A 25604-nucleotide genomic window follows, 5' to 3' on the forward strand; every position below is an offset into this window, starting at 1 on the left:
CATGCCCCACACAGATCAAACGCAGATATCATGCCCCACACAGATCAAACGCAGATATCATGCCCTCAACAGATCAAATGCAGATATCATGCCCTCAACAGATCAAATGCAGATATCATGCCCCCAACAGATCAAATGCAGATATCATGCCCCCAACAGAAACAAATGGCGGATATCATACCCCCCAGATCAAATTCAGATATCATGCCCACCACAGAACCAAATGCAGATATCATGTCCCCACAGATCAAATACAGATAACGTTATACAAAATATTCTTTTCCACATAACAAGCCTAGAGTGAAAACATCACACTATGGCTATGATAGTCATTGGACTAATAGCTTCTTTAAAGGAATGATCCGTGGTAAAAAAAAAAGTTCCACTTACCTGGGGCTTCCTCCAGCCCGGGGCAGCTGTCCTGTGCCCCCGCCGCAGCTCCTGCGTCTTCCGGTCCTCTTCGCCAGCAGAGCCGACCTCGCCAGGTCGGGTTCCGGGTCGGGCCTCTTCTGCGCTCCACCACGGGGGTCACGTGGTCCGACCGACGTCATCTGGAGGCTACTGCGCAGGAGCACAAAAAAGTCTAAAATACCGAATGCGATATTTTCCCAACCAGATTTTTTTTTCACCACACAGCCATTTATGAATTGACCCCAATGGGGCTCACCACAAAGTATTGTTTTGTGAATTTAACTCGAAAATTGATAAAACAAGCATTAATGTTTGTCCACGATTTTCGGTTATCCCTAGTTGCAGGCTACCACCAGCTGGCTAGTGTGCAAGGTCTTTTGTCCATCCATAGTGAAAGATATTACTTTTTACATTTTCTTCTGCAAAGAGTGTTTTAATAATGTCTAGGTAGTGTTCATACTTAGAAGTATTTTAGAGATCTGTTCACAGCCAATTGCCACTTGCTGTCATTACACCATGAAACTGGAGCTACATTTTAAAGTAAATCTAAAGTGATATCATGAGATAAATGTGTTCACATATGATACTAGCCCTACTAAGAAATTATGTGAAGTCCCTTTCTGTTTTCCATTATCTGAAGACCTAAAAAACTTGAGAAGTTATCTATGCAAAATTGCAGTATTTGTATAGCGCCTTTCTCCTGTCGGACTCAAAGCGCTTGCGAGGCAGCCACTAGAGCGCATTCAGTAGGCAGTAGAAGTGTTAAAGAGAATCTGTACTCTGAAATTCTTACAATAAAAAGCATACCATTCTATTCATTATGTGCTCCTGGTCCCCTCTGTGCTGTTTCTGCCATTCTCTGCTGCAAACCTGGCTTGTAATTGCCAGTTTTAGGCAGTGTTTACAAACAAACTAACCAGCTTCTAATAGGCTCAGCTAAGCAGAGTGTGTTAGTCACACAGAGCCTGCAGGGGGTGTGTACAGCTTCTAGCTAATCACAAGCAGCCCTGCACATTCCAGTCTGACTGCCTCAGCCTGACTGTGCCGACTATAGAGAGAAGATTAGATCATATAACAGAGATAACACAGCTACTGTGCAATTAGGAAAAGCTGCAGTAAGCCAGACCACATTAGAAAAGGCATAGGAACTTATAGCATAGAAGAAATAAAGATAAACAATTTGTTACAGAGTCTCTTTAAGGAGATTTGCCCAAGAAACTCCTTACTGAATAGGTGCTGGCTTACTGAACAGGCAGAGCCGAGATTTGAACCCTGGTCTCCTGTGTTAGAGGCAGAGCCCTTAACCATTACACTTTCCAGCCAAAATAGCTTCTCTGAGCTAGTACCAACCTAGTTGAAGTCTGTCCTGTTTTCTGAAGAGCCTAAAGAGCCAAGAAACAGTGAGCGACTGCTTGATATAAGGTTTTACTGCAGGAAAGCTCAAAGGGTCCTCACTTTTGCTCTGTTTTACAGCTTAAAAGTCTGATTGTAGATTCTAAACCGCAACAGTCTGATGCAGTTATATAAAGCTTTATAACTGAAAATAAAAATATGAGACTCTCTTCTTTGCTATTAATGTTCTTTTATTCTATTCTATCTATTATTATCTTTACTACACATACAATTTATTATTGCATAAGTTCATTTTTCCTTCATATTTGCTTTAGGCTTTTATGATGCTAATGCCATCTGTAAGTTTACGATCTGAATGACATGTTTAGACTGCTCTTCTTTTCGTTATGATTAACCATGTTTTGTGGAGGAAAAAGAGAATAACAAAAGATGCAGAGAACAAAGTGCAATTTCCCTGCACTTTCAAATACAGTCTGTTTACAAAATGTCTCTTTATTATTCTATATTGATTATTTGTGTTCCTGTAATTACTACTATTTTGACAATTGCCCCTCTGAGGGCTGCAAATGAGGGTGCTTATTATGGGGGCTGTAATTATACATATTGACTTGTTCTGAACAGCTTAATGGATTCTCGCTTGGTAAATCTTGCCAGAAATAATTAAACTCTTCCAGAGACTGCTGCTGTCATAACCTGTATAAACAGCCTGGGGGAGGAGAGCGGAAAGCACTCAACAGCAGGACATTGCACTGGCTTTAGGCCTTGTTCACATCTGCTGCCCTGAAAAACGTGTGAAAGCGCGTGGTAAAAAACGCATGCGCTTGTGCGCGCTTTAGTGCACGTTTCTGTGTGTTGCGCTGCGCTTCTTTAAAACACGTTGTGCTTACTGTAGCAGCAGCAGTTGTCAATAAAACTTTGTTTTTGTATGTAAATGTATTTTTTTCTTCAATTAGGGGTAAAAAATGCATGCGCTTCTATGCGTTTGTACGCGCTTCTGTGCGCTAAAAAAGCTCACCCATTCACTTGCATTGATGTGCGCTTTACAGCTCAGCGCACAGAAATGCATGCAACACTACGTTTTTGTAACGCTGCATAGATGTGAACCAGCTACATTTAGTTACAGGGGAAAATCAATACCTTGCTGATCGCACAGGGCAGTGCGCTGTGAAAAGCGCACAGAAATGGCCCTGATGTGAACGAGGCCTTACTGTAGCAACATTTTACACTAGGAAAGGAAAAGCAGCAGCATAGTGCACATGGTATGGTATACACCAGCATATTGCTGTATACTATTGCTACAAAATATACATTGAATTCATTACCTTTGGAGTTTATTTTCAGATCAGGTTTGCTTTGAAGTAAATTTGGGACATCCTTAGGATACAAACATGGATTCTTACCTCAGAAGAGGAAAGCCTTTGGTCCATCCCTCTGCTCCAGCGCTGGGACCCCTAAAGTTCCACGGAGCTCGGCACACTGTGCAGGCAGTTCATGCCAACTCAGCAGTGGCTCGCCGCTCACTCAGCAGACAAAAGCTGAGCCAGTATGGCTCTGTGCTTGTGTGCTGTGCAGGCATGAGCTCATTGACTGGTTTCGGGGGTGGGGTCCTATGCATTGAAACAGCATGGAGGGGGCAAAGTGGGAAGCCTCAAGAGGATCCAGAGGCTTCCCTTTTCGGAGTAAGATGCTTTAAATCGGGCCGATACCATTTATTGGCTAACTTAGGGATAAATAAAAAGTGAGCTTTCGGCTAATAATAAGCCTTCTTCGGACTTGGTTCCTGCATATACTGACAAATGTAAAAAAAAAAAAACAGCTTATATGTACTGACATACAGAGGAGAAACATTCTTTAGCAGACATAAATAAATGTAATTAGATGCCTTAATTGTCACTTCAGGAGTCTTACATAGGCATCCTGGCTAAATACATTTACATTTATTCTAATTACATTTATTTATGTTAGCCAATAAGTGGTATCATCCTGATTCAAAACTTCTTGCATTTACTGATGGCTAACTTGGTACAACACTCTACTGCTTCTACTTTTTTCAGCATAGTACCCATATTGGGACCTTTTTCACTTTGGGGATCCGAGATCAACTTTTACTCATTGCATAATTGTGCTCCTTTCATGTAGTTTATAGGGCATTCCTCAAGCCAAATACTTTTTTTGTTTTGTTTTGAAACTCTAATGCCCTATAAACTAAACAAGCCTCGCCTATAGCTTCTCCAGAGTGCCTTGGCACTCTGAGCATTAGTAGCAAGGGTTTATGGGAGCTCAGTCTGGGCAGGAGGAGAAGGTTACTAGCCAGAGATCAGAGGCAGAGGGGAGGAGGAGAGGGGAGTGTAGTTTTCACAGGCTGAGGGCTGGAGATGCAGATCAGCTTGCCTGTGTGTAGTGAAGGCAAGCAGAACATGGCCACACTCATTGTATCACAGGAATACATAATCATATACTGTTGAAGTGGTTTGCAGCTAGATTTGCTGTGTAGACTAAATCTAAACTTCAGATAAGATATATAGACAAGTTACTTGTTCTAGTTATTCATCTCGGATCCGCTTTAAAGTGAACTTCAACATGATTTGTTTCAGATGCAAAATGGGGCTCTTGCGCTAGAAGGGACAATGTTTGCATAAAAAATGCATACCTGCCAGTAGTGATGAGCTCAGATTTCGCATTGGTAGTAATTTTGCAGTGAAATTCAGAATTATGATGTGAAATCGTAATGCAAAATTTCATATTATTGTGAAATTAATTTTGCATGTGATTGTAATTATGGTCCACAGTTCTGTAAGGATGCATTTTGTGAAAGTATAACTTTCTCATGCTCAAAGACTTTAATGCATTTATGCAAACATGTTTTCTCTCATGTGCGACTATGTGTTTGCCTCATACACATTCAATGCATCTATGCGAAAATTACACAAAATTAAGCAACCTCAAGATTAACCACAAATCTAAATTACGATCTGTATCGTACCGTAATTGTGAAATTTACAAAACTGAAATCACTCATTGCTATCAACACTACTTTCTAGCTATTAATCTTGGAGATGTGCCCAATCCAGGTGTAATGCCTGGTCACTTTCATATAAAAAATTCCATCAGTAGCTGCCTGAATGGAATCACCTCACTACTGCTCCGTTGGGATGAGTTTAAGAAGGGGTCGCAGCAGAGAGGGTTAATTTACCTGTATGACCCTGGGCTGTGGAGTCGGAGTCAGAGACATTTTTGAGTACCTGAAGTCTGAGTCGGTGGTTTCATAAACCGAGGAGTCACATAATTTTTGTACCAACTCTACAGCCCTTGTAAGTATTGGGCTGAGGAGTCTGAGTTGGAGCAGTTTTTTTTCAGCCCTAGTATGACCTCTTGCCACAGTGCTCCACGCTGCCCCCCATTCTCCTGACACTTCCTGCTTCACAGGAAAAGATTTGGTAGAGAAGCCGGAAGGATAGAGCGCTGCGGCAAGAGGTCATCCAGGTCAATTAACCCTCTCTGCTGCGGTCTCTTTCTTGAACACAAGCGGATACATTTTCACTTCTCACAAAACTGACTTCGCTCATCCTTGCCGCTCAGTTGAGATGCTAGTAATTTTAGTTGATGTGGAAATGTACATTACCGGTATTTTACCACAGACTAACCTGGCCACCATTCTCACACAAACCCTCTTCTCCTAGTGCCTAACGCTAACCTCCCTCCTAGTGCCTAACGCTAACCTCCCTCCTAGTGCCTAACGCTAACCTCCCTCCTAGTGCCTAACGCTAACCTCCCTCCTAGTGCCTAACGCTAACCTCCCTCCTAGTGCCTAACGCTAACCTCCCTCCTAGTGCCTAACGCTAACCTCCCTCCTATTGCCCAACACTAACCTTCCTCCTAGTGCCTAACACTAACCTCCCTCCTAGTGCCTAACACTAACCTCCCTCCTAGTGCCTAACACTAACTCACCTTCTAGTGCCTAACACTAACTCACCTTCTAGTGCCTAACGCTAACCTCCCTCCTAGTGCCTAACGCTAACCTCCCTCCTAGTGCCCAACGCTAACCTCCCTCCTAGTGCCTAACGCTAACCTCCCTCCTAGTGCCTAACGCTAACCTCCCTCCTAGTGCCCAACACTAACCACACTCCTAGTGCCTAACGCTAACCTCCCTCCTAGTGCCTAACACTAACTCACCTTCTAGTGCCTAACACTAACCTCCCTCCTAGTGCCTAACGCTAACCTCCCTCCTAGTGCCTAACACTAACCACACTCCTAGTGCCTAACGCTAACCTCCCTCCTAGTGCCTAACGCTAACCTCCCTCCTAGTGCCTAACGCTAACCTCCCTCCTATTGCCCAACACTAACCTTCCTCCTAGTGCCTAACACTAACCTCCCTCCTAGTGCCTAACACTAACCTCCCTCCTAGTGCCTAACACTAACTCACCTTCTAGTGCCTAACACTAACTCACCTTCTAGTGCCTAACGCTAACCTCCCTCCTAGTGCCTAACGCTAACCTCCCTCCTAGTGCCCAACGCTAACCTCCCTCCTAGTGCCTAACGCTAACCTCCCTCCTAGTGCCTAACGCTAACCTCCCTCCTAGTGCCTAACACTAACCACACTCCTAGTGCCTAACGCTAACCTCCCTCCTAGTGCCTAACACTAACTCACCTTCTAGTGCCTAACACTAACCTCCCTCCTAGTGCCTAACGCTAACCTCCCTCCTAGTGCCTAACACTAACCACACTCCTAGTGCCTAACACTAACCTCCTATCCTAGTGCCTAACACTAACCTCCTATCCTAGTGCCTAACGCTAACCTCCCTCCTAGTGCCTAACGCTAACCTCCCTCCTAGTACCTAACGCTAACCTCCCTCCTAGTGCCCAACACTAACCTCCCTCCTAGTGCCTAACACTAACCTCCCTCCTAGTGCCTAACACTAACCTCCCATCCTAGTGCCTAACACTAACCTCCCATCCTAGTGCCTAACACTAACCTTCCTCCTAGTGCCTAACTCTAACCTCCCTCCTAGTGCCTAACACTAACCTCCCTCCTAGTGCCTAACACTAACTCACCTTCTAGTGCCTAACGCTAACTCACCTTCTAGTGCCTAACGCTAACTCACCTTCTAGTGCCTAACGCTAACCTCCCTCCTAGTGCCTAACGCTAACCTCCCTCCTAGTGCCTAACGCTAACCTCCCTCCTAGTGCCTAACGCTAACCTCCCTCCCTAGTGCCTAACGCTAACCTCCCTCCCTAGTGCCTAACGCTAACCTCCCATCCTAGTGCCTAACGCTAACCTCCCTCCTAGTGCCTAACGCTAACCTCCCTCCTAGTGCCTAACGCTAACCTCCCTCCTAGTGCCTAACGCTAACCTCCCTCCTAGTGCCTAACGCTAACCTCCCTCCTAGTGCCTAACGCTAACCTCCCTCCTAGTGCCTAACGCTAACCTCCCTCCTAGTGCCTAACGCTAACCTCCCTCCTAGTGCCTAACGCTAACCTCCCTCCTAGTGCCTAACGCTAACCTCCCTCCTAGTGCCTAACGCTAACCTCCCTCCTAGTGCCTAACGCTAACCTCCCTCCTAGTGCCTAACGCTAACCTCCCTCCTAGTGCCTAACGCTAACCTCCCTCCTAGTGCCTAACGCTAACCTCCCTCCTAGTGCCTAACGCTAACCTCCCTCCTAGTGCCTAACGCTAACCTCCCTCCTAGTGCCTAACGCTAACCTCCCTCCTAGTGCCTAACGCTAACCTCCCTCCTAGTGCCTAACGCTAACCTCCCTCCTAGTGCCTAACGCTAACCTCCCTCCTAGAGCCTAACGCTAACCTCCCTCCTAGTGCCTAACGCTAACCTCCCTCCTAGTGCCTAACCCTAACCTCCCTCCTAGTGCCTAACGCTAACCTCTCTCCTAGTGCCTAACGCTAACCTCCCTCCTAGTGCCTAACGCTAACCTCCCTCCTAGTGCCTAACGCTAACCTCCCTCCTAGTGCCTAACGCTAACCTCCCTCCTAGTGCCTAACGCTAACCTCCCTCCTAGTGCCTAACGCTAACCTCCCTCCTAGTGCCTAACGCTAACCTCCCTCCTAGTGCCTAACGCTAACCTCCCTCCTAGTGCCTAACGCTAACCTCCCTCCTAGTGCCTAACGCTAACCCCCCTCCTAGTGCCTAACGCTAACCCCCCTCCTAGTGCCTAACGCTAACCCCCCTCCTAGTGCCTAACGCTAACCCCCCTCCTAGTGCCTAACGCTAACCCCCCTCCTAGTGCCTAACGCTAACCCCCCTCCTAGTGCCTAACGCTAACCCCCCTCCTAGTGCCTAACGCTAACCCCCCTCCTAGTGCCTAACGCTAACCCCCCTCCTAGTGCCTAACGCTAACCCCCCTCCTAGTGCCTAACGCTAACCCCCCTCCTAGTGCCTAACGCTAACCCCCCTCCTAGTGCCTAACGCTAACCCCCCTCCTAGTGCCTAAAGCTAACCTCCCTCCTAGTGCCTAAAGCTAACCTCCCTCCTAGTGCCTAAAGCTAACCTCCCTCCTAGTGCCTAAAGCTAACCTCCCTCCTAGTGCCTAAAGCTAACCTCCCTCCTAGTGCCTAAAGCTAACCTCCCTCCTAGTGCCTAAAGCTAACCTCCCTCCTAGTGCCTAAAGCTAACCTCCCTCCTAGTGCCTAAAGCTAACCCCCCTCCTAGTGCCTAACGCTAACCCCCCTCCTAGTGCCTAACGCTAACCCCCCTCCTAGTGCCTAACGCTAACTCACCTTCTAGTGCCTAACGCTAACTCACCTTCTAGTGCCTAACGCTAACTCACCTTCTAGTGCCTAACGCTAACCTCCCTCCTAGTGCCTAACGCTAACCTCCCTCCTAGTGCCTAACGCTAACCTCCCTCCTAGTGCCTAACGCTAACCTCCCTCCTAGTGCCTAACGCTAACCTCCCATCCTAGTGCCTAACGCTAACCTCCCTCCTAGTGCCTAACGCTAACCTCCCTCCTAGTGCCTAACGCTAACCTCCCTCCTAGTGCCTAACGCTAACCTCCCTCCTAGTGCCTAACGCTAACCTCCCTCCTAGTGCCTAACGCTAACCTCCCTCCTAGTGCCTAACGCTAACCTCCCTCCTAGTGCCTAACGCTAACCTCCCTCCTAGTGCCTAACGCTAACCTCCCTCCTAGTGCCTAACGCTAACCTCCCTCCTAGTGCCTAACGCTAACCTCCCTCCTAGTGCCTAACGCTAACCTCCCTCCTAGTGCCTAACGCTAACCTCCCTCCTAGTGCCTAACGCTAACCTCCCTCCTAGTGCCTAACGCTAACCTCCCTCCTAGTGCCTAACGCTAACCTCCCTCCTAGTGCCTAACGCTAACCTCCCTCCTAGTGCCTAACGCTAACCTCCCTCCTAGTGCCTAACGCTAACCTCCCTCCTAGTGCCTAACGCTAACCTCCCTCCTAGTGCCTAACGCTAACCTCCCTCCTAGTGCCTAACGCTAACCTCCCTCCTAGTGCCTAACGCTAACCTCCCTCCTAGTGCCTAACGCTAACCTCCCTCCTAGTGCCTAACGCTAACCTCCCTCCTAGTGCCTAACGCTAACCTCCCTCCTAGTGCCTAACGCTAACCTCCCTCCTAGTGCCTAACGCTAACCCCCCTCCTAGTGCCTAACGCTAACCCCCCTCCTAGTGCCTAACGCTAACCCCCCTCCTAGTGCCTAACGCTAACCCCCCTCCTAGTGCCTAACGCTAACCCCCCTCCTAGTGCCTAACGCTAACCCCCCTCCTAGTGCCTAACGCTAACCCCCCTCCTAGTGCCTAACGCTAACCCCCCTCCTAGTGCCTAACGCTAACCCCCCTCCTAGTGCCTAACGCTAACCCCCCTCCTAGTGCCTAACGCTAACCCCCCTCCTAGTGCCTAACGCTAACCTCCCTCCTAGTGCCTAAAGCTAACCTCCCTCCTAGTGCCTAAAGCTAACCTCCCTCCTAGTGCCTAAAGCTAACCTCCCTCCTAGTGCCTAAAGCTAACCTCCCTCCTAGTGCCTAAAGCTAACCTCCCTCCTAGTGCCTAAAGCTAACCCCCCTCCTAGTGCCTAAAGCTAACCCCCCTCCTAGTGCCTAAAGCTAACCCCCCTCCTAGTGCCTAACGCTAACCCCCCTCCTAGTGCCTAACGCTAACCCCCCTCCTAGTGCCTAACGCTAACCCCCCTCCTAGTGCCTAACGCTAACCCCCCTCCTAGTGCCTAACGCTAACCCCCCTCCTAGTGCCTAACGCTAACCCCCCTCCTAGTGCCTAACGCTAACCCCCCTCCTAGTGCCTAACGCTAACCCCCCCTCCTAGTGCCTAACGCTAACCCCCCTCCTAGTGCCTAACGCTAACCCCCCTCCTAGTGCCTAACGCTAACCCCCCTCCTAGTGCCTAACGCTAACCTCCCTCCTAGTGCCTAACACTATTTTCCCCTTTGTTATAACTAAAACTAATCCTGGCCCCAACTGCTATTTGTAGCTGATTTTAAAATCAAGTATTGCAGAGGACTTCATCAGTCTTCTCTATCTTTATAGATCCTGCTTCTGTGTTCAGACATTAACCATCATCATTGAAATCTTAGTTTTGAATATGGTGACAGTGGTTTGGCTGCTTGCACTGCGTTTTGCCATTTTGGATAAATTGTTTTCGGTCTGCAGTTCTCTTTTCATCTGCAGTTTGGAGTTTTTCACTCCATTGTTTGGCTGTTCTTAGGTTACCCTTTTTATTGAATCCCTCCTTCCTGATACATACAACAAACCTCCCCTTTATGAAAACCCATCCCTGATCCTTAATCTTTAAAGAGAACCCGAGGTGTGTTTAAAGAATGTTATCTGCATACAGAGGCTGGATCTGCCTATACAGCCCAGCCTATGTTGCTGTCCCAAACCCCACTAACGTCCCCCTGCACGCTGCAATCCCTCATAAATCACAGCCGTGCTGTGAGGCTGTGTTTACATCTGTAGTGTCAGTCTCAGCTGCTCCCCCGCCTCCTGCATAGCTCCGGTCCCTGCCCCCATCCCTTCCCTCCAATCAGCAGGAGGGAAGGGATGCAGGCGGGGACTGGAGTTCTGCAGCAGGCGGGGAGAGCAGCAGACTGACACTATAGAGATAAACACAGCCAGCTCTGACAAGCTGTTTGTCAGCAGCGTGGCTGTGATTTATGAGGGATTGCAGAGTGCAGGGGGACCTTAGGGGGGTTTGAGATAGCAACAGAGGCTGGGCTGTATAGGCAGATCCAGCCTCTGTATGCAGATAATATTCTTCAAACCCACCTCGGGTTCTCTTTAACTTCCTGCTTCCTTATGGTGATTGTTACATTTTTCAGGCTTGTCTCATTAAAAATGTTCATTACAAAAAAAATAAAAAAATGTATGCTGTTCTCTGAGATGGTTCTTTAGTTTTGCTGTACTGAAAGCCCACCACTCTTTGTTTATACTTGTGCTTCCAAACATATCCTCTCATACTGACATATGGAGTGTTGGCTTGGCTGAGCGTTGTCCTCTTACCTAGCACGCTGGAAACCGTTCCTTAGTGCACTGCAGCACCTTCATAACAAGTGAACAGTCTGTACCGCACTCAGCCCTGAACTGTCGCACGTTGGATCAAGTCTTGATCTCGGGGGGAGACATTCTTTATGCATGTGTGCACCTTAAATTAAACCTCCAGACTAAAAATCTACTCAGCAGGACTGAAAAGGCTTGGTGTTTAACAGTTTCACAGCATCAGAACTTTGTTTTTGTTACCCTAGTCTCACTTTTAGCTGCACAGAAGAAAACTGCCCAGGCATTTTTCCCCTGATGCTATGCCAAGCATGATGAGATTTCTGATGAGGTTGTTCTCATTCTGTTTTAGTGCAATTTTTTTTTTAAATCCATCTTGATTTTGATATTTGAAGCCTAGCGCACGCAGCTGGGGGGGGGGGGGGGGGGGGGGTGGATCAGGATACAGGACAGTTGGAACTGTGTCTCATGCTCCCTGTCACCCCCTTTCAACCAAAAAGATGGGTGAAACATAGCAAAGATAGCTGCCCCCATGAAATCACAAACATTTGCCTGTTCCTTTAAAACAGAGTGGGTAAGAGATTATATTACTTATCTATTTTAATTAACATAACTAATGTTAATGTATGTTTGTTTAGGCTGACGTTCCCCTTTAACACTGTACTGACTTAGGTGCAAATCTCTGAATGGCCTTGAGCGACCCAGCCAAAGTAGAGAGTAGTCCACTGCTACAACCACACACATATATTACTGAAACCAGGGAGTCAACCAACAGCACTCTGATCCCCAGAGGGTGCAAACTCGCTTGCGAAGAATAAGGGCTGGTTCAGACGGACATCTGCGTGGCGTCGCGTCTGGGGGCGTTACGGCGGCTGCGCGGTTAGGCTTTCAGTAGCCTTCGGTCGCGTCGTGATGCGGTCGCGTTTTTTCTTCCCCTAGGGGAACATTAGCCGTCGCGGTTGGCCGCTCCCTGGAAGCAACATGTCGCTTCCAGGGGCAGCCTGAACGCTCGCGAAAATCGGGACCCGAATGCCGCGTTCGGGTAAAAGCGCGCAAAAGCTCGGTGTAAACGCTCCCATTCACAAGCAAGCGTCCGTCTGAACCAGCCCTAAAGAAAGCTGGGTCTCCACCTGGATTTGCAATTTTAGCTTGATTTATTGCATGGTATCACAGCCCCAAAACGGCATAATGTTTCAGAGCGGCAAGAAGGTGTGGTGAGGCGAAATCTTTGCCCTGGCAGGAATAACAGTCTAGAAACAGGGCATAGATTTCAATCACCGCCGTCCAGAAGTAGTTAAAGGGAGAGACAGAATTACCGTACATTTCAAGACCAAACGATCATAGATAAATTAAACACTCTTACTCCAGACAGTTTAAATGAGGACTATTTGAGATGTTTTCTATTATGCTGGGGTGTGTTTATGCAAATTGACTATGATTTTTTTAATTGACTACGATTTTATAACTGAGCAATTCCAGGCTTCTATAAAGTACTGAATAACTGGTCTGAATGAATGTTTGTAAGTAAGATTCTTCACCTCTGTAAATAATTGAAAACGGGTGCCCACACTTGTTCAACCCCCCCCCCCCCCCCCCCAATCATGATTGGGCAAAGGCAGACAGATTCCTTGCCCCTACCACCACATTATCAAGCAGACTTTCCTTCCCCCGGTATAGGTAGCCAGGCATAGATGCCCCGGTATAGGTAGCCAGGAATATGTGCTCCAGTATAGGTAGCTAGGCATATGTGCCATGGTACAGGCAGCCAGGCATATGTGCACCAGTACAGGTAGCCAGGCAAATGTGCTCCAGAATAGGTAGCCAGGCATGTGTGCTCCAGTGCAGGTAGCCAGGCATATGTGCCATAGTACAGGTAGCCAGGCATATGTGCCATAGTACAGGTAGCCAGGCATATGTGCCATAGTACAGGTAGCCAGGCATATGTGCACCAGTACAAGTTGCCAGGCATATGTGCACCAGTACAAGTTGCCAGGCATATGTGCACCAGTACAAGTTGCCAGGCATATGTACTCCAGTATAGGTAGCCAGACATATGTGCTCTAGTATAGGTAGCCAGGCATATGTGCACCAGTGCAGGTAGCCAGGCAAATGTGCTCCAGAATAGGTAGCCAGGCATATGTACCATAGTACAGGTAGCCAGGCATATGTACCATAGTACAGGTAGCCAGGCATATTTGCACCAGTACAGGTAGCCAGGCAAATGTGCTCCAGAATACGTAGCCAGACATATGTGCCATAGTACAGGTAGCCAGGCATATTTGCACCAGTACAGGTAGCCAGGCAAATGTGCTCCAGAATACGTAGCCAGACATATGTGCCATAGTATAGATAGCCAGGCATATGTGCACCAGTGCAGGTAGCCAGGCATATGTGCCATAGTATAGATAGCCAGGCATATGTGCCATAGTATAGATAGCCAGGCATATGTGCACCAGTGCAGGTAGCCAGGCATATGTGCCATAGTATAGATAGCCAGGCATATGTGCACCAGTACAGGTAGCCAGGCATATGATGTGCTCCAGTATAGGTAGCCAGATCTATGCACTTTATTATAGGTAGCCAGGCATATGTGCAGCAGTACAGGTAGCCAGATATATGCGCTCTAGTATAGGTAGCCAGGCATATGTGCAGCAGCACAGGTAGCCAGATATATGCGCTCTAGTATAAGTAGCTAGACATATGTGCAGCAGTATAGGTAGTCAGGTATGCCCCCACCCCCTCCACCGGCTGCCGCTGTTAACCTGACCCGTCCTCCTCCGTCTCATTGGGATCCCCCTTGCTGGCGCTGCATAACGGGCTGAGAGACCTCATATCAGCGGCGACCCACAGGAGAAAGGAGAGAGGTGGCCTAATAAAGGTGCGTATATGCGCCATTGCTAGGCCACCTCTCTCCTTTGTACTGCTGATAACCACTGATATGAGGTCTCCCAGCCCATCATGCAGCACCAGCAAGGGAGATCCTGACGTGGTGGAGGAGGCGGACCGGGAAGGAAGAGCCGGAAGATCCGACCCTGGCTCTCTAGCGGCACCTCCTCCTGCACCTAACATGGCTGGCTACGTGCTGCTCTGCATAGGGCAGCAGAGCAGCATAATTAGATGGTGCGCCGATGTTGCACAGTCAGCGTCCGGTGCACTATTTCAAAAAGTCCTTCACGATTTACTGGTAGATTGCGATCAACGCAATGGGCACCCCTGATTTAAAAGAACGCTACAAAAATGTTTTTAAAGAGGTGTAGATTGCTGGGCAAAAAGAACATTTAAAACCATCTGAATAAGATTCACAACGCAGATGTGCAGTGATTGGAAGCTATTTTGGCTTTCAGTCACATACAAAACTTTTTCACTTCATGTATATATTTGGCATGAACAGTCTGCACTAAATTACCGGTATGTCACAACATGAGACAGAGGTCATGACTTTTGACTTTGCCATTCTATTATATCTGATTTCTTCCATGTGAGCCAATCTGTCACTGACACTCTGCTTTGGGGTTAGTGTCCTGGTGCATGACCAAGCTTCTTTGATTATAGTCAAATGCCCTGGCATTCTGCCATAGAAATTCCTTATACAGCTTGGAATTTATTACTACAGGAGAACATTACTTTGCAAGTATAATTAGTTCCGGAAGCATGCTGCTTGTGCTCGAGAACACTCTTATATCAAAGCAAATTTCCCATAAGGATTAATGGAATCTCATGAATCGTTCCACTATCCAAAAACAGTTATAGTAAAATACTTAATGCACAGTACTTTACTGTATAAAGTAAAAAAAAAAAAAAAAACACTTTTACTATAACAGAATCATTGCTATGTGTTGGCTCATACCAACCCTTTTTTTCTCTGTGTGTGTCTTTAAAGTGTACTTGAGAGGAGCAGGAGAGAAAAAATATACATACCTCGGGGTTCCTCCAGGCTAATCGCTCCTTAGAGTCATCCTGCTCTGTCTGGATATTCAGCAATTCGCTCCACCAGTCGGCGCAGGCGCAGTCCTTCCATTTGTGATACCGTAGCCGGGAGCGTTTTGCGCCCCAGCACAAGGGCATGTACATGTGCAGTACACCCCAGACGTCTTTCCTCGGCAGAGTGCCGAAGTTCCAGGCGGTGCAGGATGGCAAGGGATCGATCAGCCTGTAGGGGGCTGGAGGAAGTCCCAGGTATGTATTTTTTTCTATCCTGTCCATCTCCTGTTCCCTTTAAAAAAAAATGTATCCTATGACAGTTGCTTTTACTTTTGAGCATTTGGTAGAAGTATGACATTGTACGGTCCTTACACTCAGACTAAGTACAGTGAAATACAATCCTGCAACGTCGAAGGGAAAAGAACCATAGGCTTGCAAAGTGCTCTTCAATCAAATAACTTGTAACCCAAGGTTTTACTCTACTTCAGACCCAGAGGTAGCGAAGTGGTTAAGCAGTGTTCTCCCCAGGCTCTTTTAGCCGGGTGCTCCACCCAGCTAGTTTTGGTGAGCACCCGGCTGTCATCTGCTCACCTTCTCTTCTGTTGTAAGCAGAGTTGTGCAGAAATGCTCCGGCCTTCCGTTCTTTCATCGCGCCCCACCAGCCTATTTTTTCATGCCACACGGCTGGAAAAATATTCTGGGGAGAACACTGAGTTAAGAATTTTAATGCTTCGATTGGCCTTACCTATGTGGTGTTGGTTTACAGCGTTGCATATAATTAGCAGCAGTTTCATATTTTATCTCATGTTTACAGAACGTTGTTGTGGTGAATCGGGCTGTGTAAAGTATTTATATACACTCATAAAAATGAAATTCTTGCACATAGTTTTTATTCTGTTAGATAAGAAATATCACCTATGAATATATTAGCCATCACCTGCTGCCAGCTGATGGAGATATCAAGCACATCCAGGGAGTGCAGAATTATTAGGCAAATGAGTATTTTGACCGCATCATCCTCTTTATGCATGTTGTCTTACTCCAAGCTGTATAGGCTCGAAAGCCTACTACCAATTAAGCATATTAGGTGATGTGCATCTCTGTAATGAGAAGGGGTGTGGTCGAATGACATCAACACCCTATATCGGGTGTGCATAATTATTAGGCAACTTCCTTTCCTTTGGCAAAATGGGTAAAAAAAAAGACTTGACAGGCTCAGAAAAGTCAAAAATAGTGAGATTTATTGCAAAGGGATGCAGCACTCTTAAAATTGCAAAGCTTCTGAAGCGTGATCATTAAACAATCAAGCGTTTCATTCAAAATAGTCAACAGGGTCGTAAGAAGCGTGTGGAAAAGCCAAGGCGCAAAATAACTGCCCATGAACTGAGAAAAGTCAAGCGTGCAGCTGCCAAGATGCCACTTGCCACCAGTTTGGCCATATTTCAGAGCTGCAACATCACTGGAGTGCCCAAAAGCACAAGGTGTGCAATATTCAGAGACATGGCCAAGTAAGAAAGGCTGAAAGATGACCACCACTGAACAAGACACACAAGCTGAAACGTCAAGACTGGGCCAAGAAATATCTCAAGACTGATTTTTATAAGGTTTTATGGACTGATGAAATGAGAGTGAGTCTTGATGGGCCAGATGGATGGGCCCATGGCTGGATTGGTAAAGGGCAGAGAGCTCCAGTCCGACTCAGACACCAGCAAGGTGGAGGTGGAGTACTGGTTTGGGCTGGTATCATCAAAGGTGAGCTTGTGGGGCCTTTTCGGGTTGAGGATGGAGTCAAGCTCAACTCCCAGTCCTACTGCCAGTTTCTGGAAGACACCTTCTTCAAGCAGTGGTACAGGAAGAAGTCTGCATCCTTCAAGAAAAACATGATTTTCATGCAGGGCAATGCTCCATCACACACGTCCAAGTACTCCACAGCGTGGCTGGCAAGAAAGGGTATAAAAGAAGAAAAACTAATGACATGGCCTCCTTGTTCACCTGCTCTGAACCCCATTGAGAACCTGTGGTCCATCATAAAATGTGAGATTTACAAGAAGGGGAAAACAGTACACCTCTCTGAACAGTGTCTGGGAGACTGTGGTTGCTGCTGCACGCAATGTTGATGGTGAACACATCAAAACAGTGACAGAATCCATGGATGGCAGGCTTTTGAGTGTCCTTGCAAAGAAAGGTGGCTATATTGGTCACTGATTTGTTTTTGTTTTGTTTTTGAATGTCAGAAATGTATATTTGTGAATGTTGAGATGTTATATTGGTTTCACTGGTAAAAATAAATAATTGAAATGGGTATATATTTGTTTTTTGTTAAGTTGCCTAATAATTATGCACAGTAATAGTCACCTGCACACACAGATATCCCCCTAAAATAGCTAAAACTAAAAACAAACTAAAAACTACTTTCAAAAATATTCAGCTTTGATATTAATGAGTTTTTTTGGGTGCATTGAGAACATGGTTGTTATTTAATAATAAAATTATTCCTCAAAAATACAACTTGCCTAATAATTCTGCACTCCCTATAGATACGAGTCCAGCTTCTAGTTGATCTGTTTCCATGCCCCACATACTGGAGTGACTCATTGGTCCACCTACTCCTCTAGCCAAAGACGTGACATAGATTCCCATGTGATCGACATCAGTGTTACCAAGAATATCTGTAGACATGTAAATTGTGCTAAGGGCTTGCTAAGCTAATTGATTTTGAAGAGTTGGAGTGGTTTTTATTTTGCATACTAATAAGAACACCTTTTGTACCCTGTTCCACTGCATGAATACATATTTATCTCGAAACTGTGATTTTCCCAGTCCCCGCTACTTTTCTTTTTTTTTTCTGGGTTGCTTGTTCACTTGCGGTACTGTCACTGCAGTGCTTCTTTCAGAATTGGTCAGCAGTGCTTACAGTACTTGACTTTATAGTAAGGTATAAATGTACCTCAAGAAGGGCCGGTTGCAGACTTTTTGCTGCCTGAGGAAAACTTGTGAAACAGGAAATAGAGAGGAGACGGCTGCCAGCGGGAACACATCGCATGGAGCGAGCAGGTGAATTAATTACAACCCACACCGCTGCGCCAGCTCTGCAGGGGGGGCAGGAGGGGGCCCATGGAGAAGGAGGAATGATGTTGGGCCACCCTCCCCACTTCTGCGAGGCACCCTGTCCCCTCAGAAGAGAAACGCGTGGTGGCCGACGGGGGGGGGGGGGCTTTGCGATGCTGCCCTGACGGAGGTTGCAGCCCAAGGATGACCTCAAGCAAGGAGAGATCCAATTTAACTTGACACAAATGCGTTAGTGTGTTGCTTAGTTCAATAGTTCAACCTGTTATTTTTAAACTCTTCCACGCAGGAAAAAACCGGTGTGTATCTCGCGTATTAGATTTAGTCTTTTAAGGTAGGGAGATCTCTAATGACTTAATGTGCCTCTGTCAGTAAGCTGGGGTCTGGGCATGAAAGACCTAAATGTTGGGTTGAGCAACAGCCATTGTAAAGCACACAGCTCCGTATAAACAAGTCACAGACCCAGTGTCACCTCTCAGTAAACTGGGGAAAACAACGTATACATAGGCAGCTTGTAAATGACCTGAAGCTGACTATAATACAGTGTCGGACTGGGAGGTGGAAAAACTGAGGAAATCCACCTGCTGGCCAAGCAGCAGTATCCCTGTGTTATCACTCCCAATAGAAACCTGCAGCAAGTCTTCACTGTGAGCAGCAACACCTGATTACTGCTGCTTGGCCAGCAAGTGGATTTGCCCAGCTTTTCCACCTCCCAGTCCGACACTGCCATAATACATTGCTAATATTAGAGTGCATGGCACTATCAGAAGAAATGATAGTTATGAATGACCAGATCACCTAATCTGCAACTTGGTTTGAATAGTCTTTTGAGAGAGTAATTGAAAACATTGGTTCTGTGACATGCTGTTAATTGGTCTAGACCAGTGATCTGCTCTCCAGCCGTTTAGGAACTACAAGTCCCACAATGCATTGCAGGAGTCTGACGGCCACAGTCATGATTCATAAAGGCAAATGCATTGTGGGACTTGTAGTTCCTTCACAGCTGGAGGGCCAAGATAGCGGATCACTGGTCTAGACACTCTTTACCTAATTAGGCATTTATACTATCCTACAGTCCGTATATCCCGCCAGTTTTCTAGCATGTCCTTACATTTGATTTCTATTGGTATTGTGTGTTATGCTTGCCTTACAGGCACTATGGCCTCGATTCATAAACAGCAGTGCGATAAAAAAATCTTGTCGGGAAAATACCGCACTCTGTATTTTCCTGGTCTGTGTGCTAATTCATAAAGATTTCCCCAGCTGCCCTTGGAGGTCGGTAAATTACCGCAGCCCATTGAGCTGTAGAGCAGAGCAGTGTCTTAATTCTCTCTTTGCCCTGCAGAAATGAATCACACAGATGGCTCTCTGGCTCTCTCCACTGATGACTCAGACAGATGAGTCACAGTCTTTCCCTGCCTGCTCAAATGATTCACACAGAGGGCTCTCTCCACTGATGACTCAGACATATGAGTCACACAGTCTTTCCGTGCCTGCTCAAATGATTCACACAGAGGGCTCTCTGGCTCTCTCCACTGATGACTCAAACAGACTTCGGCTCTCTGCACTTTTGCATTCATCAGAGTTGTCAGAGCTGTCGGTAACTTGTTATCGCCTCACTAGAGGTGTCGGTAACTACCGCCAGGCTTACCGCTTGTTGAATTGACATTTGCTGACAATTTACTGACATGTGTTGTCGGTAACTGCAGCCAAGTCGGTAATTTATCTCCCTGGTCGGTAATGTCAGCTTTTCATGCGGTAACAGCCTTTATGAATTGACACTTTGCTAAGTGGTCGGTAAAGTCTGCTGTTTTCAGCATTACCGCATGAGGTAATGCTTTATGAATCGAGGCCAATGTCTTGATTCCACAGTTCATGTTCTTTTCTTTCTACAGTTTGATGGCTTCTATTTATTTAACCCATTTAGCTTAATTACTTTGTTGTTTATGTATTGGAACTTTAGTGTGTCAACTTAGATATGTTAATGCATGACTTGTATCCATTTTCTTCCCACAGCTCAGTTTTCGCAGCTGTCTCAGCTCAGCCCCCAAGAGCGTATGCCTCGCGAAGCCACCCTTCAGCAGCGGCAAGCCTCTTTAGAAGCCTGGTTACAGAGAGAGGCCCAGACTCTCCAACAATACAGATTGGTATGTTCACAAAATGGCAGCACTGTTGCTCTCACCTACTTTTTATTTATTTTTTGTTTTGATACATTTTTATTGAGTTTACCATAAAACATAACAAGCAAATAACAAAGGTACAAATTGCATGCAGATACAAATATCACCAAGGAGAAGGCTGAAGTACACTTTTTATTTATTACCTGACCTGCATATTTATTTCGATCCCACATGTATTTATTCTCCCTAGTGCTAATGGTTTCTGTGCATCTGAGGGCAGTTAAATAATATAATTACATTTGATGAACGTACTGTTGTTTTAGCTTGTCGTGTTCAGCTGCTGTAATAAGCCAGTAGGAAGCTGTACCTGTGAGTAGGGTGAACAGGGATTTCCATTCTGTAGATGTCTACTTCATGTGCTGCGTGTGAACCAGCAGTGTGTGACCACTATTAAGCCTCATACACACTCTCAACTAAAGTATTTTTCAACATCTGACATTTGCCACGTTGGCCAACCGTCGTGTGCAAAAATGTAGTCAAACGACATGATGAGCAACTGATATCAGACATTTTGCTTGATATATCCGATATATATCAATTCACACAACTGTTGGTGATATCATGCAGTTGGTCATGTGTGTACAATAACAACAATGTTCTACTGAATGCGGACGTGTTGTGCATACTGTTGTTTCTGCTTGCATGCACAGTATTTAAACAGGGCTGTGGAGTCTGTACAAAAATCTTCCGACTCCTCAGTTTATGAAATCACCGACTCCAACTCCGAGTACTCAAAATGGCTCTGATTCCGACTCCTTAGTCTAATACTTACCAGGGCTATGGATTTTGTACAAAATCATCCGACTCCTTAGTTTATGAAATCACTGACTCCAACTCCGACTGCGGGTACCCAAAATTACTCCGACTCCACAGCCCTGTATTTAAATGAGTCTGTCATTTGCAATATCGGTGTGCTGGAAAAGATTTGTTGTTTGAAGGACATCGCCAGTAAAGTTTTTTTTTTTTTTTTTTCCTGCAACGTTGGTCTTGCCTTTTCCTTGACTTTTGTTTGGCGTGTGTACGCGCCTTTACAGTTCACAGTTGGAAGACAGGACAACTTAGTCCTCACAATATATTCAAATTTATACAGTATATAATCCAGTTGACCCAAACAATAATTAAAAATAGTTTTTGTTGTGTTTTTTTTGTTTTCTTTCTTTGTTTTTTGCGTAAGACCACTAAAACATTTCTTCATCACATTGCCTTTTGTCTAGCCTTGAAAATGGATTACCGTATGCTTACGTTTGCTCAGGTGCACATCTGCAAATGGTGGTCAGCAGTAGGGAGCTTTTGTTAATTTTGCAAAGTTAATTTTTAACGTTTTTTCATGTGTTTAAACAGGATCTGTCAGAAAAGCACCAAAAGACACTTCAGCTTTTACGGAAGCAACAAACAATTATCCTGGATGATGAGCTGATCCAATGGAAGAGACGCCAACAGCTAGCAGGAAATGGTGGACCTCCAGAAGGCAGCTTAGATCTTTTGCAGACCTGGTGGGTCCTGTGATACAATGACAGCAGCCATATTGTTTGTAAACATTACACAGAGGCAGGCTTATCTGCATCTTGAGCACTCAGCCTGTGAAAAAAACCTAATCCCCCCCCCTCCTCCCCTCTGCCTCTGAAATCAATGGCTAGTAACACCTCCTCCTCCTGCCCAGACTGAGCTCCCAGGAGCCCTTCCTACTGCCAAGGCTCTCTGAAAACCTGTGGACGTGGCTTGTTTAGTTTATAGGGAGAGTATTAAAACAAAAACAAAAAAGTATTTGGCTTGAGGAATGCCCTATAAACAATAGGAAAGGAACACAAATATGCAATGAGTAAAAGTTCACTTTGGATCCACTTTAAAGACAAACCGTGACCAAGAATTGAACTTCATCCCAATCAGTAGCTGATACCCCCTTTCCCATGAGAAATCTTTTCCTTTTCTCAAACGGATCATCAGGGGGCTTTGTATGGAGGATTTTGTGGTGAAACCCCTCCCACAAATAATGTCAGCACCTCAGCACTGAGGTACTGACATCACACTGTGGGAGTCTTGTCACATTGTGGGAAATTACAGCGGTTTACAACTGACAAAGATGCAAGCAGCATCTCTTTCCATCAACATCACCTGCCAGCAGTAAAAATGTCACTATGTGATAAATGTCATAATATAAATCAGGGAGAGGAAAGATTTGACAATGGGAAAAAAAATAGACTAAATCATTTATACATAATTATTATAAAAATGAAGTACTTTTTTAGTACATTATTTTCACTGGAGTTCCTCTTTAAAGAGACTCCGTAACAAAAATTGCATCCTGTTTTTTATCATCCTACAAGTTCCAAAAGCTATTCTAATCTGTTCTGGCTTACTGCAGCACTTTCTACTATCACAGTCTCTGTAATAAATCAATGTATCTTTCCCCTGTCAGACTTGTCGGCCTGTGTCTGGAAGGCTGCCAAGTTCTTCAGTGTTGTGGTTCTGCTATGAACGCCCCCTTCCAGGCCCCTCTATGCACACTGCCTGTGTATTATTTATTTAGGGCAGCTTCTCTCTTCTCTCTTATCTCTTATCTTTTACAAGCTGGATAAATCGTCCTCTGAGCTGGCTGGGCTTTCACATACTGAAGAATTACAGACAAGGGCAAAGCTGTTTGCAGGAAGAAACGAGCAGCATGAAACTTCAGTGCTTGAGAACAGGGGGAAAGAAACACAAATGATCTCTTGAGATTCAAAAGGAAGGCTGTGTACAGCCTGCTTGTGTATGGATGTATTTTCTATGTGTGGACATACTGTACATTAACCTACTTTCTGTTTTGGTGGCCATTTTGTTTGTTTATAAACAAACTTTTTAAAACTGTTTTTAACCACTTTTAATGCGACGAGGAGTGGCGAAATTGTGTCAGAGGGTAATAGGAGATGTCCCCTAATCTGGTATGTTTACTTTTGTGCGATTTTAACAATACAGATTCTCTTTTAGGCTCCCTGCACACTGCAAATCCGTATTCCGATTCCGATTCCGTTTCCGATTCCGATTCCGATTCCGTTTCCGATTTTCCTTGAATACATTCAACAGAAAAACGGATCAAAAAACGCAGCATGCAGTTAAGATTAAAAATCTGAATCGGAATCGGATGTAAAAACAGATTAAAAATCTGAATCTGAATCTGATTTGCTTGCAGTGTGCAAGAGGCCTAAGTAAGGTAAATAACTAATTAGTTTGTAGATTGTGATAGCAATTTTTTTTTTTTTTAAATAATTATATTGTATGCAAAAGTTAAGATTGGGCACAGGTATTGACAACTCTGTATGCTATCTTTTGCAAAACTCTGAAGTCTATAAAGCGATGAAACATCACTGCTTTACATTTCCCAACACATTGCAAAAAAAAAAAAAATTGTCTTAAGCCTGAAGGTGGCCACACACGAAACAATTAAATGATCCGATTTTACGTCAATTCGATAAAAACGATTGGATCTCCCGAAAAAGTCGAAAGCTTTTTTTTTTTTCATTCGACTGAAAAATCCGATCGGATTTCCCGTTTTCTTCGATTTTTATCGATCCAGAATGCTAGATATTTTTCTTTAATCTTTCTGAAGATTGTATGGTGTGTGGTAAATTGCCAATTTATTCATATACACACCCTAGCAATTTTCTCCGAGTTTCCAATCATTTTTATCATAAAAAATGGGGAAAAAATTGAACACAGGTGTGTGGTACATTGGTCATATTTTTGAAATGTTACAATCAGTCAGAAAAATTGATTGCAATTCTTAAATTGAACAGATATTTAAAAAATTGTATGGTGTGTGGCCACCTTTATGGTGGCCACTAATGATCCAGTCTGTTTCATCCATTCTTACAATCTTACAATTTCTATGTAATATAAGGGACTGCCTAAAGTGGCCACCTTAAGGGTAATTTGAGTGAATATACTGAATGGATGCTTCAGGCAGTTACCTTATATTACATATAAATGATAAGATTGGATGAAAAAGATTGGATCATTAGTGGCCACCTTTAGGTCCACATGAGGTAGAATTCAAGATGCCAGGTACCAGTCATTAGCATATGCCTTACAATCCTGATTAGTCTAATGGTGGCCATACACGGTACAATAAAAACGTTCGATTTTCTCGTTTATTCGATCTAAATGATCGAATTGAATGAAAGTTGAAAATATTTTTTTTTTCGATCAAGAAATTCGAACGATTATCCCGTTTTTTTCTGGAAAAATGATCGGACATGCTGGAAAAATCTTTATATTCGATCTAATGGAATAATCAAACTAAATTATCTAATTGAAAAATTGTACCATGTATGGCCACCTTAAGGCTCAACACACACCATACAATCTTGGTTGTTCAATCTTAACACTTTCATGTAGTATAGGAGCTTATCCAATGAATCATTAAAGGTATTTTCAATCTAATGGCCCTTATACTACATAGATTTGGTAAATCTGTACAACCAAGATTGTATGGTGTGTGTTGAGCTTTAAGGTGGCCACACACCATACAATTTTTTAAATATCTGTTCAATTTAAGAATTGCAATCAATTTTTCTGACAGATTATAACATTTAAAAAATATGACCAATGTACCACACACCACAATGTTTAATTTTTTTCCCAATTATGATAAAAATGATTGGAAACTCTGAGAAAATTGCTAGGGTGTGTAAATTAATAAATTGACAATCAAACACACACCATACAATCTTTAGATGCCTTGAAGAAAAATATCTGGCATTCCGGATAGATAAAAAAAAAAGGGAAATGCGATCGGATTTTTCAGTCGAATGAAAAAAAAAAAGCTTTAGATTTTTTCAGGAGATCCGATCGTTTTTATCGAATTGCTGTAAAATCGGATCATTTTATTGTATCGTTTGTGGCCACCTTTATGCTAACTTCCTGTTCAACCCCGTGGAATATCCAATCAGTGCATAGAAAGAGAAACTTCTTTGTCATATTTCACATCACAGAATTATAATTTTTATTTTCTTTAATTGTTTCATAGCAGTGACTGTGGAACTTGTGCTTCCTCCCCAGGTGTGAGAAACTAGCAGAGATAATCTGGCAGAATCGGCAACAGATAAGACGGGCGGAGCATCTATGCCAACAGCTGCCCATTCCAGGGCCTGTGGAGGAACTGCTTGCTGAGCTCAATGCTACCATCACTGACATAATCTCCGCTTTAGTCACCAGGTACCAT

The 25604-nt window shown here is 44.8% G+C and overlaps 1 protein-coding gene across 4 annotated transcripts in view; it reads left to right on the top strand.

Annotated features, from left to right (window-relative positions):
- The window catches only part of LOC137541041 (signal transducer and activator of transcription 5B), a 349270-nt gene that overhangs the window by 278834 nt on the left and 44832 nt on the right, over positions 1 to 25604 (top strand). For all 4 annotated transcript variants that reach the window (XM_068262188.1, XM_068262187.1, XM_068262190.1 and 1 more), the window contains 3 exons: positions 20244 to 20374; positions 21749 to 21900; positions 25442 to 25597. In XM_068262188.1, coding sequence (XP_068118289.1) covers positions 20244 to 20374; positions 21749 to 21900; positions 25442 to 25597 — 439 coding nt within the window. The remainder of the gene's footprint in view (positions 1 to 20243; positions 20375 to 21748; positions 21901 to 25441; positions 25598 to 25604) is intronic.

Source organism: Hyperolius riggenbachi, chromosome 12 (genome assembly GCF_040937935.1).
Source record: "Hyperolius riggenbachi isolate aHypRig1 chromosome 12, aHypRig1.pri, whole genome shotgun sequence".
Lineage (NCBI taxonomy): Eukaryota > Metazoa > Chordata > Amphibia > Anura > Hyperoliidae > Hyperolius > Hyperolius riggenbachi.